The 21,744-nt window shown below is 31.5% G+C and overlaps 4 protein-coding genes across 9 annotated transcripts; 2 read left to right on the forward strand and 2 right to left on the reverse strand.

Annotated features, from left to right (window-relative positions):
- Positions 1-886: 886 nt before the first annotated feature.
- Positions 887-5,883, reverse strand: LOC130667099 (ubiquitin-conjugating enzyme E2 H). Its single transcript, XM_057468542.1, has 5 exons — positions 5,149-5,883; positions 4,706-4,966; positions 3,197-3,273; positions 2,952-3,119; positions 887-2,854 (listed from the first exon to the last, which is right to left on the reverse strand). The coding sequence occupies exons 2-5, from the start codon at positions 4,756-4,758 to the stop codon at positions 2,589-2,591; spliced, it is 564 nt and encodes a 187-aa protein (XP_057324525.1). The 5' UTR covers positions 4,759-4,966; positions 5,149-5,883; the 3' UTR covers positions 887-2,588.
- A 1,467-nt stretch (positions 5,884-7,350) lies between these two features.
- LOC130667095 (neutral alpha-glucosidase AB) lies at positions 7,351-11,303 on the forward strand. Of its 2 annotated transcripts, XM_057468531.1 has the most exons (5): positions 7,351-7,481; positions 7,614-7,698; positions 8,129-8,218; positions 8,283-10,825; positions 10,910-11,303. In XM_057468531.1, exons 2-5 carry the CDS (start codon positions 7,682-7,684, stop codon positions 11,020-11,022), a joined length of 2,763 nt encoding a protein of 920 aa, XP_057324514.1. In that variant the 5' UTR covers positions 7,351-7,481; positions 7,614-7,681; the 3' UTR covers positions 11,023-11,303. The 2 variants fall into 2 exon arrangements, with proteins under 2 accessions (XP_057324514.1, XP_057324515.1); XM_057468532.1 differs by lacking the exon at positions 7,351-7,481 and having other exon boundaries at positions 7,488-7,698.
- Positions 11,298-14,253, reverse strand: LOC130667098 (Golgi pH regulator). Its single transcript, XM_057468541.1, has 8 exons — positions 14,084-14,253; positions 13,839-14,002; positions 12,765-12,871; positions 12,275-12,685; positions 12,007-12,188; positions 11,758-11,943; positions 11,622-11,687; positions 11,298-11,538 (listed from the first exon to the last, which is right to left on the reverse strand). The coding sequence occupies exons 1-8, from the start codon at positions 14,123-14,125 to the stop codon at positions 11,335-11,337; spliced, it is 1,362 nt and encodes a 453-aa protein (XP_057324524.1). The 5' UTR covers positions 14,126-14,253; the 3' UTR covers positions 11,298-11,334.
- Positions 14,254-15,632: 1,379 nt separating this feature from the next.
- On the forward strand, positions 15,633-21,239 carry LOC130667097 (probable ATP-dependent RNA helicase DDX17). Of its 5 annotated transcripts, none has more exons than XM_057468536.1 (8): positions 15,633-15,822; positions 16,202-16,555; positions 16,635-17,288; positions 17,374-17,546; positions 17,611-17,670; positions 19,397-19,639; positions 19,736-20,428; positions 20,792-21,239. In XM_057468536.1, exons 1-7 carry the CDS (start codon positions 15,806-15,808, stop codon positions 20,401-20,403), a joined length of 2,169 nt encoding a protein of 722 aa, XP_057324519.1. In that variant the 5' UTR covers positions 15,633-15,805; the 3' UTR covers positions 20,404-20,428; positions 20,792-21,239. The 5 variants fall into 5 exon arrangements, with proteins under 5 accessions (XP_057324519.1, XP_057324518.1, XP_057324523.1 ...); XM_057468535.1 differs by having other exon boundaries at positions 15,634-15,822; positions 19,721-20,428; positions 20,792-21,237; XM_057468540.1 differs by having other exon boundaries at positions 15,634-15,822; positions 19,736-19,936; positions 20,792-21,237.
- Positions 21,240-21,744: the final 505 nt, after the last annotated feature.

Below are 21,744 nucleotides of genomic sequence, written 5' to 3' on the forward strand. Positions count from 1 at the left end.
ATTATGACATGACATTTACTTACGATTTTCAAAAAAACAAAATATTTAATTTTAAAATATTATTTATTTAGCTCAACAATTAGTGGAAAGGATTGTAGACATTTTAAATAAAATAGTTATTTTAAAAACAAAAGTCTTTAAGACACTACTATTTTTTTTTAATTTTAATTATTTATTGTACCAAAAAATTAATTTTTTAATATCATTTCGAATTTATTTACTATCAATCGAAACGTTAAATTTAAATTTTATTTTACAATCACTCCTTAAAATTTAAATGAGTAAATAATAATTATTTTTCTCATACATATTATAATAATAAAAGATAAAAATAAAGAAAGTTAAGATAGTAAATGATGTATTTATAGGCGGAAATTTATGCCGCTTAAGAAAATTAGTGTAATAAAAATACGTAATGTATGACGTCAAGTACCTTGGCGAAATATTTTAATGATTTCGCGCGTGATATAAATTGCAGTGATACGCTGTGGCACACGTTGCTATTTATAATATACATTAAATTGCTCAGTTTAAATAATTATATAATTTTTTCATTTTATAAATCCAATTACATTATTGTTAATTTAATAAACTTTAAAAAAAATCATATTTAAAAAAATATGTATAGAAAAAAGAGAAAAAAAAATTTAATTGATTTCTCAATGATAAAGTAGTTTAAATTTTTTAATCATCTCAATAAATATAATTGTACTGATTAATCATATAAAAATTACTAACATAACAATATTTTAAATAATAAATGGTTTTTATTATTATTATAATTTTTTTAATATATATATGTATTGCCTATAATTTATTAATGTTAATGTTAAAATTCGTGAGGTCTAGTGACACAAGAACACTTGCAAATTATCCATATCAGAGGATATATATTTATATATATTTTATTTTTTTTATTTGTTTGTCATTAACTTCCACCAATTATTAAACCAATTTAAATATCCTAAGAGCTTAATTAAGATACATATAGTTATATAGATATTATTTTTCACTTATTGACTCGATAATTTAAATATCAAACAATTACACTTTTACCGTTATTATTTTTTTTATTCGACCGTTAAATAAAAAAAAATAATTCGGCTGGCTGGTAGTACGATAAGTGATGCTCGATTTGTAAACAAATAAGTGATAAATTAAGGGCATTCTGACAGTACCCTTCACGTTTTAAAAATATGTAATGACTTCCAACTGTCGTAAGCGTATCAAAATTTTTTCAATTAATTAACAAAAAATTAAAAGCTTAATTGAAAAAATATAGAGTTTAAAAAATTGCAGTTGTTATCAATTAGGAGTTAAACGAAATTTTTTGAATAAATTTTAGCCTACAAAATTTGAAAATTCTAATTGTAAAATTGACATGATTTTACTGAAATTTATTTTCCAAATTTCGATTAACTCCCAATTGATTCCAACTGTAAGTAATTTTTTTTAAATTCTATATTTTTTTAATTAAGCTCTTAATTTATTTTTAATTAATTGATTAAATTTTGATACACTTATGAGAGTTGAAGGTCATTTAAATTTTAAAAAAATTGGGGACACTCTGAGAATGACCTTGAATATTGGGGTGCAAGTTTGTTATTATTTTGTAATTTTATCTTCCCGCGTAAACGATTAGTTATCATTATTTTTTTAAAATAATAATCTTTAATTATTTTATATAATAATCTATGAAAAGATATAATTTATCTTATTAAACAGAAAGGGAAAGATATTTTTTATTCATTTTATTTTTTATTTCGATTTCATATAATGGAAATTTAGTTGACGCAGTTTTTTTTTTTTTTTTTTTAATAATCATCATTTATATACTGTGTAAATTTTGTTAGATTTTTTTTTTATTAAAAAAAAATATATATATGTTTATATATTTTAGAACATTTTTTAACGCTTAATATTTTTGAATATTGTCTAAGCAATTAAATCTAGTACTTTGATCTTGACAAGTAAATTTGAGTTATCACTTGCACTACTTGTTATTTATTTATTTTAAATGAGACATTGTTTTAACTATTTATAGTAACACAATATTTTATTCACATTAACGAAATATATGAAAAATTCAACTAAATATATGTATATATATTTATATATATATATATATATGATAGAAGTTAATCCGCACAAAAGCTAATTATTTTAAAAAAAATAATTTTGATTATTGACAAAAAAAAAAAAAAATTATCAATTGATCGATTTTTTTTATTAACGTTAATCGCAGCGCGTTAATTCGGTTAGCTCGTTGCTAATGTGATTATCGACATAAGAAAGTGATAAAAATTTTATAACTAAATAATTATTATTGCAAATTTATAACAGCTTCAAATCACGAACAACAATCGTGGACTTGAGCGCAGCCAGTTCTATTAAAATTTTTTTTCTTTTTATATACATACACATGCATATAGTAGTGTGTAATAAAATGTGTATTGTGCACGCGCGCGGGCGAGAAATTTTCATGTATTGTATTAATTTTTAAAATAAAAATCAATTTAATTATTATTATTATTAATTTTTTTTTAAGATATCTTAATTGGAAGATTAACAAGTGGTAAAGCATCTAGTTACAACTCCATATCTTGGGCTTCATTTTCACTAAAATCACTCATCGAAGATTCACTTTCCGATGATACACCGTTTGCATTATCGGCATTCTCTTGATCTCTTAATGCTTCTTCTGTTGCATATTTCCTAACGTAATCAGCAACTTTCTTTTTATACTCATCGGGTTTGTGTAGGTACATTGCGGCAGCATCGCCGTTAAGTGGATCTATTGGATTAGGATATGTTAGTAATTGAGGGAGGAAAGACTCGAAGATGTTCGATAAATCTGTAATTTAAAGTTGAATAATTAATGCCCAATTTAATTTTTTAAAATAAACATCAATAATAATAATTATTGTTGATTAAATTATATTGCTGCTTACCATAGAGAGCTGTCCATGCCTGATTAATAACATCAAGACACACAGTACCCGATACTTCATCAATATTTGGATGGTAAACTTTGTTCATAAATCCAATAGATGGTGATTTAAATGGATAATGTTCAGGTAAATGTACTCGTACTTTCCATATTCCACCTTCATAAGGTGCTGATGAATAATAAGATTAAAATTAATACGATTTATTGATTGTGTAATATTTTATGAAATTTTATTTAAATACTCACTGCCCCGAGGGCCATAAAACTTAACGGAAAACTCATTAAGTCCGCCTAAAATTGTTACTTCATGTTTACTTTCAATCCTAAATAAAATATTAAGGAAAAAAATTACGTAAGTGATAGTGAACGTTAGTAGAACATTAAATATATGACATTGAAATTAGCCGAGGTCTAATAATTTTTGTATTTTTTTTTTAAATAAAAAAAATTTTTTAAAAAATTGCACTTATAATTTTTTAAATTTTCTACATGTGCATATTTTTTTTTTTTTTTTTTTTAAATTGATATTGAAAAAAAAAAATTTATTTTAAATTATTGATTGCCTGCTAATTTATGACCCTGGAATTAACCGAAGTCTAATAATTTTTTTATCGAATTTTAAAATGACAAATTATAAAAAAAAAATAGCACTTTTAGTTTTTTAAATTTTCTACATGTGCATGTTTTTAGTTTTTTTTTTTTAATTGATGTTGAAAAAAAAAAAATTTTTAATTGCCTGCTAATTTATGACCCTGAAATTAGCCGAGATGTAATAATTATTGAATTGAATTTTAAAATGACGAATTACAAAAAAAAAATATTTTTAAAAAATTGCACTTGAAATTTTTTAAATTTTTTGCATGTGCATATTTTTAGTTTTTTTATTATTGATATTGAAAAAAAAAAATCAAAAAATTGTTAATTGTCTGCTAAATTATGCACTAAAATTAGCCGAGGTCTAATAATTTTTGGATTTTTTTTTTTAATGAAAAATCAAAAAAAAAAATATTTAAAAAAAATTGCACTTATAATTTTATAAATTTTCTACATGTGCATATTTTTAGTTTTATTTTTTTGGTTGATGTTGAAAAAAAAAAATTGAAAATTGTCTACCAACTTCAGGGTCACTCGAATCTATAACTTTGTCAGCTGTATCTCCAAGTGTAAAAAAAATGACTAAGCAAGTGTATTAAAAATAACACAAAGACAAAGCAAATTGTCTTAGGAAGTCATCGATAAATAAAATTAAATAAAATGAGTAATGCTGAATGTTATTTTTTAAAAACACCCGAGTATAAAAATAATCTTAATTGTTACTGATAAGATCTTAGATTATCAAGCGAATGTTTATATTTTTCTCACGATTGTTTGGTAAAAAATAAGTAGATAAAAGAATTTGTTTAAAATTAAAACTGATAATTATTTGCTCACGCGAAAATTAATAAATAAATACATATATCTATGTCTACATATATATATAGACATGTATATTCTGGTGAGGAGTGTAAACAAAGTACAATAACGAGTGTCGGGAAAAGTGGGATGAGAAAGAGGAGAGGGAGAGAAAGAGAGAGTTTAAATGTTGTGTAAACGGGAGAGATAGAGGAATCAGCTGGTTAGGAGCAGCTGTTTTCCGTCATTCCCACAATGAAAATTTAAATTTAACTTGTAAATAAAATTTTAAACAATGAAAATAAATTATGTAATGGCAATTAAAAAAAAATATTTGACAATTATTGAATTAACAAAGGATACAATTTTATAACATCAGTGTCCATGCGTCGTTTTCCAGCACTTGGTGACGACATTTTTGTTTATCTATTTATTGCAGCTTCCAAACGTATAATTTAATAATATATTTTTTATTGAACTTGAATGAATGTTCAAGTCCAATGTAAATCAGAGAGCCGTTTTATTTATCTTCGTTGGTCCTTGACAAAATATATTGGCTTTTTTCGTCTTGTTAAGATAACAAAAAAATAACCAATTATTTTGTTCTTGTACGTGTTTCACCTTCTACCAATAAAACACAATATAACATGTTAATTAATATGTATTTACGTAGTAACTGTATAGTGAATGAATAATAATTAATAAATTAATTAATTAAATTAAAAAAAAAAAAAAAAAAAAATAACTGCAAGTAATAAAAATAAAAATTTTTCGTTTCTTCAGCCTAGAGTTATTTATTAATTCACCTCAAATTACCCATGTTTTTTCTTCCTCGCATCAAAGAGACAGATAATAAAAAAATAAAATAACACGAGTGAGGCCCCCGACCTCGAAGTTAAAACGACAAATGTCGTATTGTGTATTTTATAAGTGTGTGGGAGATACTACGACGACGACGATGATGATGATGATGATGATGATGACGGTAAAACAGATGCGCAAAACAGTGCAAAGACAACAAAAATATAAAATATTAAAATAAATCAATTTAAAAAAAAGTCCTTGATAATAATTTTTTTTTTTTGTCTTCAAATTGTTGATAAACTTTTTTTATCCATATCTATGATTAAATTATTTATCTTTATAATTTATCGACACTTTCACTCGATAGTGTTACGTATAATAAAATAATAGTGAGCTTGGTTGGTTGGCTAGTTGGTTTATTGTAATTATTTGTACTGCACTGGTTCACACATCCGTACGATCTTCAACAGTTAAATGTTCGTAATTGTAAAACAGGGATTTGCATGACAACACTTTTTTTATATTTCATCATACGACTGTCACCATAATACTATTTTATTCATACAATTTATTGTAAAATAAATTTTTTAACACACGTGACACCAACGAAACTAACAAAACTGATGCGTCAACTTTGACGTTATTTTTCTCAGCTCTCCCTTACAACAGTTTTATTGTCTTTGTTCCAAGCCCAACACTAGTCCGTCTGTCTACTAACACAATGTCCATATCACTAACTCCATATATAACATATAGGTATACCTATATCTATAAATATAAGTTTACATACTTTCACATAAACAACCTGAGGGTAACAGCCAATCAAGAGATGTTTCCAGAAGCATTCGACTTTATTTATTGGTCAAAATAAACTCAACGGAAAATGCTAAGCAGTGCGCATGCGCCGATATATGGATACGCACATACAATAAAAGTCTTAGCATGTTTTTTTTTTTTTTTTATGTGTATTAATATTATTCAGATAGTGAATAATGATAATAATAATTGCAAAGTCAATGCTGCAGAACGATGTATGAGTTATTACATAAACTTTGCTATCTCAAAGTCACCATATCAATTACATGTAAATTAACGAGTTAACCATAGAGATGGTAAGACAGACATCTGCAATCAAAAGATTTATTTTTATTTTAAATAATACTGACATTTTATATTAACGTAATTATTTAATTTATTTCTTGGATGAATTAATTGAATTAACTTGAAATTGTTGATCTTGAATGTCGAAACATTTTTAAATTTTTAAAACCGAATCTGAGAGTTTGAATGTAGACATCAGGCAAATTTAAAGTTATAAATGAATTAAGTAAATAATTTTTAAAATGCACTTATTAATTTTTAAATTTTTTAAAAATTAATTTTTTGAATTTTATTTTATTAATTATTTACTCTATTAATAACTTTAAATTTGTCTTATGTCTGCTCCATTCAATATGAAGTTAGCAGACAATTTAAAATTTTTGAATTTTATTTTTTAACAATTTAATTTAAAAAAAAAATAACTAAAAATATGCACATGCAGAGAATTAAAAAAACTAGAGCTGCAATTTTTTTCGTAAATTTATCGTTTTTAAAAAAATTCAAAAATCATTAGACGTCGGCTAATTTCAATGTCATCTACAAATGATCCTGAAGTTAGCAGACAATTTAAAATTTTCGAATTTTTTTTTCCACAACTTAATTTAAAAAAAAAAAACTAAAAATGTGCACATGTAGAAAATTTAAAAAACTATAGGTGCAATTTTTTAAAATATTTTTTTTTCTTAAACTTCACTACATTCACACTCATATTACTAAGTTATTACCCAAAAAAATTTTTTTAAAAATTACCTGAAAGTCAATTAAAAATATGAATCCGATCAGTTCAAACTTTGGAGGGTATTCTTCTTGCTTTATTACCTCTAATTCTTATCTGCTTGGTTGATACTTCAGACTTCAGTATCAGTCGCGTTCTTGCTCCCGCTCTCCCTCTTCCCCTTCCCCTTCTTCTTGCACTTGAAATTTTTCCACTGATCCAACCTTAATTTTAAACAAAATAATTTTATTAAAAATTATCATAAATATTTTCTGAATCTCCTGTTTTACTCAAAAAATTTTAACTCACAACTTTAGATATGACAGCACAGAATTCTATTCAATAAAAAAAAATATTCAAATGGAGGAGACACCCGCGCTTGCGCGCGCAACTGAAACTGGCGTAATTCACATGAAAGAAATAAAATAAAAAACAATCTATACATAAAAAAAAAATTATCTGTTCTAATTCCATGCGCTTGCCGGGTTGAGTTATACTATAACCTTAATAAATTTATTTGTGAGTACATTAAATGAATTATTAATTAAAATCTTTGTAATTAAACTTTGCGAGGAGTGAAAAAAATCAGTCAATAAATAATTTAGATAATTCTAAAAAATAAGATAGTAAACTTATATTTCATGCTTATAGAGATGGAATGAGTTGCGATAATCCGACGCAGTGATTGAGAACAAGTATATCGAGATAAGTCAGTTAATATGGCTTCGCTTTTGGAGTGAGTTTATATTATTTTATAATTTATTATTAACTTAGTAAATATAATTATTTTTAAAATATTAAATCATCATTCATTTATTTCTTTTTATCATTTTATTAATTTTTTTAAATTTCGGTCATTGAACTTTATTTCAATATCAATATTATTAGTTATCAAGTAGTGACGTGTCACTACCACGCATCTCAGGAGCTTTATATTTTTATATATATATATTTTTTTAACTTTATTTCAAGGACAAGAGTCTTCGCTCTTGCGTAAAGTGAATTTAAATGGGTCTATATTTTAAAACCCGATATTATTTTACGAGTTTTTTATTTATTTTAAAAGTTATTTTTTACTTAACGTGACTACGAATAGTAGCTTCGTTTTTTAAACAACAAATAATAATTTTTTTTATAATAATAATTATGTATTTATGATATTTCAGATTGAGTATCGGCATTCTGTGTGTCATCTTGGTTGCAAATGCGGTTGATAGGACGAATTTTAAAACATGCGACCAGTCGAGTTTTTGCAGGTATGTTGTATTTACTTATGAGTTTAAAATTTTGAATAAATATTTATAAATGAAATATTTTTAGACGGTGTCGTGGTGTACAACCTGGTAAAACACCTTACGAGCTATTGCCGGACACGATAGATAAAAATGATTCAATTTTGTACGGAGTATTATTCAATAAAGATACCGGAAAGTCATATATATTGCAATTAACAGCACTTGAAGATAATACATTTAGGCTTTTTATAAATGAAAGAGAACCTCTGAAGCCTCGGTACCAGGTAGAGCATGCTCTGCAAGGAGCTCCGAGACACGCAGAGTTGGAATTAGTTGAGAAGACAACCGAGCATGTGACTGTTAAAAGTGCTGGGAATAAAGTTATTATCTACTTCAGTCCATTCAAAGTTGATCTGTACTCCAATGACCAGCTTGTAATTTCAACAAATGCACGTGGTCTCATGAGATTCGAGCACTTGAGAACCAAATCATCTTCCCAGCCAGCAGATAGTGAAGCCGAAGAAGTAACAGAGCCACCGCAGTATCCTGGTGATGGTGCCGAAAATGACCCCGGAGCGTGGGAAGAAAACTTCAAATCTTTCCATGACTCAAAACCACGTGGACCAGAAGCTATTGCTTTAGATTTTAGTTTTCCTGATGCTGAGCATGCCTACGGTATTCCTCAACATGCCGACGCGTTCGCTTTAAAAACAACCAAAGGCATCGACCCCTATAGATTGTACAATTTAGATGTTTTTGAGTACGAAGTTAACGAACGTATGGCACTTTATGGAGCTATTCCTGTGCTGTATGCCCACGGCAAGGCACGTACGTCAGGTGTATTCTGGCACAATGCCGCTGAAACATGGGTCGATGTTCAATCGAGTGCCGACAGCAATGTATTTGACAGTATCGTAAATTTAGTGCCTGGTAATACTAAAAAAGTTAGTGTAGATACTCATTTTATGTCTGAGTCTGGTGTTATCGATGTATTTTTCTTACTGGGACCAAATCCATTGGACGCATTCCGCCAGTACACTCTTTTGACTGGAACCACTCCATTACCCCAAATGTTTAGCTTGGGATACCATCAGTCACGTTGGAACTACAACGACCAAGACGAAGTCGCTCAAATAGCCGAGCAGTTTGACGCCAATGACATTCCCATGGACGTAATGTGGCTGGACATTGAGTACACCGACAATAAAAAATACTTTACTTGGGATCCAAACAAGTTTTCGAACCCGTTGAAAATGATTCAAGACCTCACAAGCAAACACAGAAAATTAGTTGTCATTATTGACCCGCACATAAAACGTGACAGCAGCTACTTTGTTCACAGAGACGCTGAGAATAATGGATACTACGTTAAAACCGCAGATGGCAAAGATTACGAAGGTTGGTGTTGGCCGGGGTCATCATCATACCTGGACTTCTTCAACCCAATAGTCAGAGACTACTTCAGACAGCAATACGACCTTGACAAATTCCAGGGTACTACAAACGACGTTTACATTTGGAACGACATGAATGAACCTAGTGTATTCAATGGTCCTGAAGTAACGATGCCTAAAGATCTGATGCACTATGGAAATTGGGAGCATCGTGATGTACACAATATCAACGGTCTGATGTTTACTCTTGTGACTTACGAAGCCTTGTACAAACGTTCCGGTGGTACATTGAGACCTTTCGTGTTAACAAGATCCCACTTTGCTGGATCGCAACGTTTTGCTGCCGTCTGGACTGGAGACAATACCGCCGAGTGGCAGCATCTACGTATAAGTTATCCAATGTGCCTATCAACAGCTGTCGCTGGAATGTCATTCTGTGGTGCAGATGTCGGCGGATTTTTCAAAAATCCAGACTCGGAATTATTCATAAGATGGAATCAAGCTGGCGCTTGGTTGCCGTTCTTCCGTCAGCACTCTCACATCGAAACAAAACGACGCGAGCCTTGGACATTTAATAACGAGACAACTAAAATAGTACGTGACGCCATTCGTATGAGATATTCATATTTGCCATTGTGGTACACACTATTTAGAGAACATGAAGTAACTGGTAGTCCAGTAATAAGACCAATGTGGGCACACTATCCCTCAGAAGTAAAGACATTTTCAATTGACGACCAATTACTTGTTGGAGATTCTATTCTCGTACATCCTGTTTTCGAGCCATCTGTCACGGAAGTCAATGTTTACTTCCCGGGTGAGGGTAAAGATGACTGGTACGACGTTGAAACTATGGAGAATTACTCAACTCCAGGCAACGTCCGTGTGCCGGTGACTCTTCACAATATCCCGGTGTTCCAACGAAGTGGTTCCATCGTCCCACGCAAAATGCGGTTACGTCGCAGCACAGTTGCCATGAAAAATGATCCCTACACTTTATTCGTTATCGCCGACAAATCAGGATCTGCCTCAGGAACTCTTTACATCGATGACGAGTCCAGCTTTGAGTACCGGCATGGAAAATACGTTTATCTTAAACTGTCATTCGATGGAAAGACACTTTCATCTAAACACATTGATAAATTAGCAAACTTTTCAACAGCTAGCTGGTTAGAACGAGTAGATATCGCTAACCCTCCCCAGGGTGTTAAATCAGCAAATCTTATTTCTGAAAGTATGTATCCAATTTTTTGAATTTTTAAACAATAATAATAATAATAATTATTGTTATTATTAATGACAACAATTGTTGTTTCAGGTACAAGGAATGGCAGCTTGGAATTAAATTACAACTCAAACAATAATGTTTTAATAATACGCAAGCCCGGTGTAAATATGGGGGAAGAGTGGTCAATTGAATTGATACGTTAACACTGTGTTAAATAAATTCAAACAGTTAAATATTTAACACACACGCTACTAGTGGCAATATCACATGTAGTTAATATTGTTTTAGATAATGTAATCAAAAAAAAAAAAAATGAAATTTAAATATCACTAGATTCGAAAGATAGCATAAATATTTCCATATACAAGATACCTTTTTTGTCATTCTATATTAATTTTTAATTTTTTTACACTGTGAATACTTTAAAACTATGCATTATGTAATTAATTATAAGTATAAAAATCATTTATTAAATATATATATATATATATAAAATAATTATTTTATTTTAAAAATCACAACGTACGTTCACTAGGAGCTTGTTTGTGAGCGAGATATAAAAATACAATTGACGACAATGCAGACACTAAAAATATAACGTCGAACCAACGGTGATAAAAATTAAATTGCAGATCTCCCAGTACTTGGGTTACTATTATTCTATATTCTGCGGGCATGTTCATACGCATCAAAAGTACCGAGGATACAAAGTACATTCCCTGTAATTAAAATAACTTTATAGATTTAAATACTCGGATTTTTATCGAAATATTGTTATTAATATAAATGTAAATATACTGACCATTATTTGGGCAAGTATTAGCACAATAATATTTGACGATTTGCTACTGGATATGGCGTAGAAAAACTGAGATGAAGAAACGAGTTAATAAATAAAGTAAATAAATAAATAAATTGATTATTTATTTTATATTTACCTTCGTAAGTGTAAGTAACAGTCCTCGTATGGACGTCACGACAATACAGCCGACGAGAAAAAATGATATGTGCTGTGACCAAAATGTAACGTCGATATCAAAACCTATCCAGTGGACGGCGATTTCAATCCCGCGGGTCACTGGATCTTTTTTTCCCACGCGGTCAAATATTATGTTGATTGTCGACTGAAAAAAAATATCGGCGGGTTTTTATAAATTGAAATTGATGGCAAATATTTTTAAACTTACGATAAATATTTTCCACATGCAGTAAACTGAGAAAAAGTAACCGAGGAAATTAAAATATTTTCCTTGCCAAGTTGCCGCCCATTCTAATCGTTCACGAGCATTTTGTATGTCATGCGCCTCTAGGAATAATTGTCTAGATAATTCTTCTAATCCTGAGACTTCTTGCTCAAGTTTTTTTACATCTGTAATAAAGAATAAATACAGAGTGATAAATAAATTTAACTGATGAGTTTAATGAGTAATTTAGTGAGTATTTAACTAAACTTACTCTCCGTATACTCTTTCATACTCGTCAGAGGTGACAACATTCCCCACAAACGCGAGCGCGTCTCAGCTTTGGATATTCCTTCGCTTTTTCTGGCCAAAGCGATTCTTTTTTTTTTAGCGAGAATCATATCCATCGTCTGCAAGAGTCTTTTCTCTATGGCTTGGACGTCTGCGTAAGATACAGGCCTCATAAAACAGGTCATTGAAGAGTATGGATAATTTACAGCACCAAAACCAGACAAAAGTGCCATCACAGTTACTCCGATCACTCCTATCCTACTGACACCTTGTTCTATTGACAGTAGTCCCTTAGTAGGGTTTAAAATTGGAAAGGGGTCGCCAATTTTCCAGAATAGATACAAGTAAAATAAATAAATAAATATTGTCAATGGCTGGATCAAATTTAGTTTTACTGGAAAAGTCATTGCAGAGTAATTAGAATTTGTGTTGACAAAAATTGGTAATTATGAGTTAATGAAAGTGGTTCTTACCGAATCTAATGTTGCTTATAATAAAAAATGCTATGTAAAATGGTATTACGACAATCACCATAAAAAGTAACATGTAGAGACCAACGTTCCAATGAAAGTATCTTGAACTATGACAAAAAATTCATAATAATAATAATAATAATAATAATAATAATAATAATAATTTGATATTCAAGGAATTTACAATTTTCCTGATCGGGTTGATTGTCGGTTTTATTTGATTCTAAACTTCGTATGTCTGATTACATATCGATATCTACGCTAATGCTGATTGTAATCTTATACATTACACTAAGAATTAAAATAACTTTTAGAAAAATTGTAATTTCTTCGTACACGAAGTTATGCTACTGGAATATTTCAATCCAATATTTTTTTAGAGCAAAAATTTGGGCAGTGATACAATTCCACTCACAATATCTCTACTCAAGGGAAGTAGCTACAACTCTACTCACTCATAGTCCTTTTTTACTCAGGTTTAACGCTACTCAGTTATATCTTTACTCAGTCTAATAAGACAGCGACAACTTTACTCAGCTACAACTCACGTATTTTAGCCTATTGATAAAATAGCAATTTTTTGTGAGTAGAGTTTGTAGCTGAGTAAAAGCATAACTGAGTAAACCTGAGTAAAAAAAACTGTGAGTTGAGGCTGAGTAAAAATGTGAGAATCAGCTGATCTGCTGATTTTATTATTTTTTTTAAGTACTGTAAATAAATTTCGATTTTCTTCTGTCAAGAAAATTTTTCTTCAAGCTGAATGTGGAATTAATAATGTGGTAATTTTTAATGATTTACTACTTAAGAAAATGTTGTGTTTACAAAAGTTAATTTTTTTTCAGTGCATTACGAAAGAATCGAAGACCTAAAGGTGTTAATTTTTTTTTAATACGGTTTTACCCTTAATATACTTGCTGGGCTTATCAGAGAAGTTGATGCAAGTTAAATTAACCAACAAAATAATAATAAATAATGACAATAATAATCATATTTATTATTATTGTGATATTGGAACTGTGGATATATTTATATTGTATAATTAATATTATAATTATCTAGTGATCTATAGATTACCTGGAATCTAAAATACCAATTATTTCAAAAATTATCAACTCGAACATAGTACATGACAAAGAAAATGTTGTTGAAAAAATTAATTGCACCAATCTGTGATGAACTTCGTAATCGCGAAATAGTTTTTTTACAAAGAAGACCCATCCTCCGGCGAAGAAAAATATCTGGAAAATTATTTTATTGAAAAAGTTGGGGATGTTGATAATTTAATAAAAATAAACACGTGAGTGACTGATGTAAGTTACCTGTGTGATGAGAATAACGAAGGTATCCTCGAGCAATCCCATTATAACTAAAAAGACTAATTGTGATTATTGTGATTTATTTATCACATTATTGCCTATGTTTATCTTTGGGTTCATCGGTTGGTTTGTTTGACACTTCTGCAACGTGGTTTTTGTTCCAATTGTGTTATTTCTTTTGAGATCAGAGAATCGAAGGCGCTAGTGACGAATTTCGCTGTGCGATTGCGAATAGACATGAGAGGACATCTGGAGCAGAGTTTATTATTCGAAAACCAGATTTTGGAAGAATTAGTATTGATGTAAAGGATAGTACGAATTTCTTAAACGTTTGTTGTTTATTATGATGTCCTCTGGTAGAAAGAGACGAAACAAGTCCTGAGAAAAAAATTTTTTTTTAATTCAGACCCATACGAGGGTGGGTGGACATGGGTGGAGATGGATAGATGATTCTCTATGAAGAGTGGCCTGTAACTTTCCTTCTGCTGGGAATAACTCATCACAATACAAACGTTTTTTGTTCATTATAGTGTCCTCTAATAAGAAACACCCAAAAAAGTCCAAAGAAAAATTTATTTTTTGAGTTCAGATCCATATGAGGGTGGGTGGACATGGGTGGAGATGGATAGATGATTATCTATGAAGAGTGGCCTGTAACTTTCCTTCTGTAGGGAATAACTCATCACAATTTAAACGTTTTTTGTTCATTATAGTGGCCTCTAATAAGAAACACCCAAAAAAATCCAAAGAAAAATTTATTTTTTGAGTTCAGATCCATATGAGAATTAGGTGGAGATGGGTGGACATGGGTGGAGATAATTATCTATGAAGAGTTGCCCGTAACTTTGCTCCGGTTGGGAATAACCCAGCACAATATAAACGTTTTTTGTTCATTACGATGCCCTCTAGTACGAACAGCTCTATGGAGTCCTAAAAAAAATTTATTTTCTGAGTTCAGATTCATATGAGGATTAGGTGGAGATGGGTGGACATGGGTGGAGATGATTATCTATGAAGAGTGGCCCGTAACTTTTCTTCTGTAGGGAATAACTCATCACAATATAAACGTTTTTTGTTCATTATAGTGGCCTCTAGTAAGAAACACCCAAAAAAGTCCAAAGAAAAATTTATTTTTTGAGTTTAGATCCATATGAGGGTGGGTGGACATGGGTGGAGATGGGTGGAGATGATTATCTATGAAGAGTTGCCCGTAACTTTGCTCCTGTTGGGAATAACCCATCACAATATAAACGTTTTTTGTTTATCATGATGTCCTCTCGTAGAAGACACCCTAAGAAGTCCTAGAAAAATTTTATTTAAACACATCTAAATGTTTTAACGGAATTTTCGATCAAAGTACTTCCAATTACAGCAGGAGGAGACCATGCTTCTATCACTAGTTCATAATTACCGCGAACATTTAAATAGCTGGAAGCGTTCGTTCTCCCTCCTTCTCTCCAAGATTTTCCTTTGCTACAACCATTGCGCACCGCCTTAATGTTGTCGGTGAGTTTGCAATATTACGCGCGAACTCTAGCGGCGAAAAGTAACTCCATCTTATTCTATACTCGAGCGCATCGAGCGCGTTTGCCTGATTTGCTAACACTCCGCAAAACACACTGTTTTTTTTTATTCTAGAATATTTTTTTTTCTATTAAAATCCAAAGTTATTTTGTATGTCATCACCACGACTTCGATATTTAATATAAAAGTGCAATAATAATTATGGGCCGGTTTAGAAGGTGAGTTTTATTTAATTTAAATAAATAAATATATGTAACAATGTGTTCGAAAGTGTTCCCAGCGTCCGAATGCTTTGTAATTCTCTTTACATTCTACCGCGTCGCTTTCCAAACTAAATCATAATACTCGATTTATTTTAAATAAATTTATAAATTTAATTTAGCCTCTCATTTAATTACCGCCACTGCTCTCAGCTTTTAATAATATTCGATATATATTTTCTCGACGAATATATTTTTTAATATCACCTGGGTACAGATTTACTAAATCACGCTCTAATTATTTATGCAGAAGTTAACGAGTATCGATTGTCTAATTACATGTAATTATTATCGTTATTGTTAATTAATTAATTAATTATTTGAATATTTTTTTTAGCCGCAGCCGAGATCGTGACCGACGTCGCCGATCTAGAAGTCGTTCGAGAAGCCGATCACCTCGTGACAGACGTGGTTGGGGAAATGGCGGTGTGCGAGATCGAGGTGGGAACAATCGAGGAGGTCGTAATCAACCAGGAGCTAGTCTTAGAAAACCACGATGGGACTTAGGCCGTCTCGAGCCATTCAAAAAAGATTTTTATGTACCTAGTGACACTGTATTAAATCGTGATCCTCGTAACATTGAACAGTACAGAAGTGAAAAGGAAATTACACTCCGAGGTAAAAATATTCCAAACCCAGTGTTTAGTTTTGAAGAGGCCGGATTTCCTGATTACGTTATGAAAGAAATAAAGTAAGCATCAATAATGACAAGTAATTAGTGGGCTAATTAATAGCAATTATATATTTATCTTTTTTCCCCATCATTTTAGACGCCAGGGGTTCAAAGATCCCACATCAATTCAAGCACAAGGATGGCCAATTGCGCTCAGTGGACGTGACATGGTTGGAATAGCGTCAACTGGTTCCGGTAAAACTTTGTCGTACATCCTACCGGCAATTGTTCATATCAACAGCCAGCCGAAACTCCTCCGTAAAGATGGACCCATTGCCTTGGTGCTGGCACCGACTCGCGAACTTGCTCAACAAATTCAACAGGTCGCGGATGACTTTGGTCATACGTCTGGTATCCGGAACACGTGTTTATACGGAGGCGCTCCGAAAAGTTCACAGGCTCGAGATCTGGACAGTGGAGTGGAGATCGTAATCGCCACCCCTGGGCGGCTGCTCGACTTCCTCGAGTCGGGTCGGACGAATCTGAAGAGGTGTACATATTTAGTGCTGGACGAGGCTGATCGTATGCTGGACATGGGCTTTGAACCTCAAATAAGAAAAATAATCGAACAAATTAGACCCGATAGACAGACACTCATGTGGTCCGCCACGTGGCCGAAAGAAGTTAAAAATCTAGCGGAAGATTTTCTTAAGGACTACGCGCAGATTAATGTTGGGTCCTTGCAATTGTCTGCTAATCACAATATTCTACAAATAATTGACGTTTGTCAGGACTATGAAAAAGAAACTAAGTACGTATTCTATTTGATGTCTCTCCGGGCTTTTAATTGAGTTAATTTTACCAATAGTTTGTTATATTTATTTATTTACTTGCAGACTAAGTACGCTGTTGAAGGAAATAATGGCTGAGAATGAAAACAAAACAATTGTGTTCATTGAAACAAAACGTAGAGTAGATGAAATAACGCGGAAAATGAAACGTGATGGGTGGCCAGCTGTGTGCATTCATGGCGACAAAACTCAGCAAGAACGTGATTGGGTTTTACAAGGTATTAAATTTTTAATAACTTTCATTAAGAGTGTAAACTTATTTTTTATTTTTTATTTTATCAGATTTTCGAACTGGTAAGGCCCCGATTCTTGTAGCAACTGACGTAGCAGCTCGCGGACTTGGTAAGTTTAAATCTATAATTTTTTCCTCACATAATTATAATAATTATATTTATTTATTTTTTTGAATTAGAATTGAATTAATTATCAATAACTTTTCTTTAATTTCAAGAACTTTAATGTTTATTAATTTTTTAATTGACTTATTGTTTAAAGTAGATGTTAAATTACTTAAAGTGTAATTTTTTTGTTTTATTTATTATCAATGAATAATTATTTATAAATAGTTTATAGTGATTAAGTAAAAAATATATATTATAATTAAGAGTTAAAAAAATATAATATAAGATGAAACAATATAGCTAACGCGGCTGGATGTTTGTTTGGATTGCAGAGGCACATTGCGCGCAGGTCCACGCCGGGTAATGCAAAGCAAACGGGGGTGCACAGCCGTCTGTTTATTCGGTGGTGCACTAGTTTGCATTGTCTGCGGTGGCTGCTGCGCGTGCCTCTATACATCAATTCCGTGATGGGCCAGTCTGGGTCCTAATCGGGCCCTCAATAAATCTGTCTACGATACCTCGGTTCTACCGTCTACGACGTCATATGGCATCTGGGCTGGCCGAGTCGTTGTTGCCACTCTAGACTCTAGATACATACACTAGAGTTCCCCACATGTCTACTGGTCACTTGAGCTAATAGTGGCCCGCCCAACGGCGGCGGTCACCAGTACCAATCTCTCACGAGCCGATGGCATGCTAGAGGATGCCAAGGCCTCTCGTGGGCCCCATTAGCAACCGGTGGCGAAGGCTGTGCTGGAGTGAGCTCAATACAGCCAGGCCCTGCCCGTACGTTGCTATCGACACTCGCCCGCTGCCTTACTTTAGTATGACAGTCCAATCAAATTATTTCATATCACAAATATTTCGTACATTTTTTTTCTTTTTTTTTTTTCTTTGAAGTAAAAGACCCAGTACCCAATCAAGGAACTAGTACCCGATCACTTCATGTATTTGTATATCTATATTTACTAAATTCTACTAAATATAGATATACAAATATATGAGTGATCGGGTACTAGTTCCCTGATTGGGTACTGGGTCTCTTACCTTATTATTAATTATTACCTCATGTCTATTATCTTTTTTATTCTTTTTGCCTTTTTCTTTTCTCATCTGCCTCACACATTATCATCATCATCATCATCATCTAACACTTCATTAATTATTTTATTTTATTTTATAGTAAAAAATAGTAGAGCATTGCCGTCATAAGCTTCGGTCCTTTATATTAATTATCGCTGCTTTTTATTAAATGTTAAATTCTACTTGTCTAATTTTTTACTTGTTAATTTTATTGCTATCAAAGCTTATTGTAAAAAATAATTTCAAAAATTATCTTGATTTAAAATTATTATTATTGTTTAATTTTATTACTTACATATTTGTGTTCATTTATCAATAGAAAAAGATAAAATAATTGCTTGCTTTTCTGCACGATTTGGGACTTATTTGATTGTAAAAAAAATAAAACAAGTTTTTTATTCGTGAATAAATTAAACAAGTCCCTTGTGTATTAAAATAATTAATAGATTTATTAATGATGTAATTTAAATGTCGAGGGACTGTAGCTTATGGTATTATAAAAGCAAAAGGTTTAATTGAACGCGTAAATCCTTTTAATGTAAATAGGAAAAAAGATAATACGCGTTACCCACCCACATAATGCTGAATTTCTATTATTAATAAGATGTTAATTAAATTTTACTAACTGTATTTATAAATTTCAGACGTTGAAGACGTTAAGTTTGTTATAAACTTTGACTATCCATCGTGTTCTGAAGATTATGTGCATCGTATCGGTCGTACCGGTCGCCGTCAAAAAACCGGAACGGCCTACACATTTTTTACGCCCAATAATTCAAATAAAGCTAATGACCTAATACAAGTATTAAAAGAGGCTAATCAGGTTATTAATCCAAAGCTACTAGAGCTAGTGGACAGTCGGGCTGGGATGTTTGGACGACAGAAAGGTAATTTTCTATAAATAAATTTAAAAAAAACACTAATTTATTTTGAAAAAATAATTAAGTAAAGAATATAAACGACAATAGTCGGATTTAACGCAGGTGGTAGAAACCGATGGCGAGCACGTGGCCCTCGGACTGGAAAGGATCGAAGCTACTCAAGGAGTCGCAGTCGTAGTCGCAGTCGCAGCCGCAGCCGTAGCCGCAGTCGTAGTTTCAGCAAAGAACGAAGCAACGGACGAGGCAGAAGAAGCTACAGCCGAAGTTATTCCAGAAGCCGAAGTCCTGTGAATAACCGCTCAGGCAAGTCGTCGGCCAGTCCAACGGGTGAGGACACTTTTACGACTCGGACTATGACAATAAAACCTACTCCGCTTCATTCCGCACCGCCTCCTCTTCCTCCTCTTCCGCCACCTCTTCCTACAACCTTACCACCAATCACTGTCTTGCCACCTCTGCCTTCTGAACCGGAAGAACGGTCATCGGGAAGCACGATACTTCATCATCATCGGCAAAGTCCGATGGTGCCCCATCTACTTCGAACGGGATCAGCGAGCCTGCCGGGGCCAACCGTGGCCTCAAACTTTCATCAACGTCACGGTGAGGACGGATCCTCACCGAACGTGAATATTATCACGACGATGCCACCGCTACCCGGTCCCGGCGGCGGCAGCCTGGGGGTTAGCTACCCTAATGGGATACCATCCTTGCCGTACTATCAGCTGCCCCCGCAGCAGCCCATGCACTCCACCAATGGCTTTCACCGCTAGCGGCCGAACTTCCGCTCTGCCGAAGGTTCGTTTAGATCTTCCCACCACGATACGTCAAGTCTATTTTGACGAGATAATTTAATCGTCATTAAACTCACACACTTTTTTTTATTTTAATACAGAAAATAAATGATTCATTGTCGTCAGTGTAGACTTGATAATCGTATTATGATCAGGGGTATCAATTTTTAAATCACACATACCTTCGTCGATTATTTTACAACAGCATTTACAAACACTCCTTATATTTATCGTGAGATCGCGAAATATGAATACTCGGCAGACTCGGATTTTTATTTTTATTCACTTTATTTTTCAAAATATCAATTTATTATTTTTTTGTTTTTTTGGTCAATGTGTTAAAGTAAATTTTTTTATTGTATTCCAGAAGTCATTGGCAAGAGTTACTGGAGCAGCGAGAGGTGATCAATATCAAAAGAATCTCAGCATTAATTAACGTGAAGACTTAGGACTGCGCTAATTGATTCGCGTTAATTATCTTTCTGCGACAACATCAGCACAATAATATTTTTTATTTGAAATTATACAAGTCGATTAACTTTAATTGTCAGTTTGATGTCGTGTATTTTATTTAATGATTATTGACATTTTTATAACAAATCTTTGAAATTTTATTATAAGTTTTTTTTTAATTATCAATTTTATTTCATTGAAATAATTAATTTGATGAAAAAAAAATGATTTTAATACTTTTATTTTACTCGACATATTTTTACGAATGTATTATTTTAATAAATTAATTTAGCTTCTAATTATTATTCATTCCTGTGTATTTAGATACTTAAAAAAAATGACGATAATAATAATAATAAATTCAATGATTGTACAGTATTTAATTGAATTTAACGAATAAACTTTGTTAGCTGACTAAATAATCTGACAATTATTTTTGCCTTCAATTTAAAAATAAAAAAAAAATGAGCGTGTGTAGCAGACAGAAATTCAAAATTATAAATTAATAGAATAAATAATTAAAAAAAAAATAATTTTAAAAACTTATTAATTTCAAATTTTTTTAAACGCGCATTTCTTTCAAATTTTATTTTTTAAATTATTTCCTCCATTAATAATTTTAAATTTGTCTGATGTCTGCTACATTCGCACTCATAATAAAAAATGATCCTGAAGTTACCAGACAATTAACAATTAAAAAAAAAAAAAGTAAAAATATGTATATGTAGAAAATTTAAAAAACTATCGGTGCAATTTTTTAAAATACTTTTTTTTTTAATTTATCGTTTTTAAAAAAAATTCAAAAGTAATTAGACGTCAGTTAATTTCAGTATCATAATAAAAAACGTTCCCTGTAATAAAAAAAAT

This window comes from Microplitis mediator, chromosome 4 (assembly GCF_029852145.1).
Source record: "Microplitis mediator isolate UGA2020A chromosome 4, iyMicMedi2.1, whole genome shotgun sequence".
Lineage (NCBI taxonomy): Eukaryota > Metazoa > Arthropoda > Insecta > Hymenoptera > Braconidae > Microplitis > Microplitis mediator.

Bases quoted from the DNA above. Each gene is read 5' to 3' on its own strand.
- LOC130667099 (XM_057468542.1), bottom strand. From the start codon at position 4,758: ATGTCGTCACCAAGTGCTGGAAAACGACGCATGGACACTGATGTTATA. The intron at 3,274-4,705 runs GTATCCTTTGTT...TATTTTATTTAG, and splicing joins GACACTGATGTTATAAAATT to GATTGAAAGTAAACATGAAG. The intron at 2,855-2,951 runs GTAAGCAGCAAT...TTTAAATTACAG, and splicing joins GGCATGGACAGCTCTCTATG to ATTTATCGAACATCTTCGAG.
- LOC130667095 (XM_057468531.1), top strand. The intron at 8,219-8,282 runs GTATGTTGTATT...AAATATTTTTAG, and splicing joins GACCAGTCGAGTTTTTGCAG to ACGGTGTCGTGGTGTACAAC. The intron at 10,826-10,909 runs GTATGTATCCAA...TTGTTGTTTCAG, and splicing joins AGCAAATCTTATTTCTGAAA to GTACAAGGAATGGCAGCTTG.
- LOC130667098 (XM_057468541.1), bottom strand. From the start codon at position 14,125: ATGGGATTGCTCGAGGATACCTTCGTTATTCTCATCACACAG. The intron at 12,189-12,274 runs GTAAGTTTAGTT...TCTTTATTACAG, and splicing joins TATGAAAGAGTATACGGAGA to ATGTAAAAAAACTTGAGCAA. The intron at 11,539-11,621 runs GTCAGTATATTT...TTTTAATTACAG, and splicing joins TAATACTTGCCCAAATAATG to GGAATGTACTTTGTATCCTC.
- LOC130667097 (XM_057468535.1), top strand. The intron at 17,289-17,373 runs GTACGTATTCTA...ATTTACTTGCAG, and splicing joins GACTATGAAAAAGAAACTAA to ACTAAGTACGCTGTTGAAGG. The intron at 19,640-19,720 runs GTAATTTTCTAT...AAACGACAATAG, and splicing joins GATGTTTGGACGACAGAAAG to TCGGATTTAACGCAGGTGGT.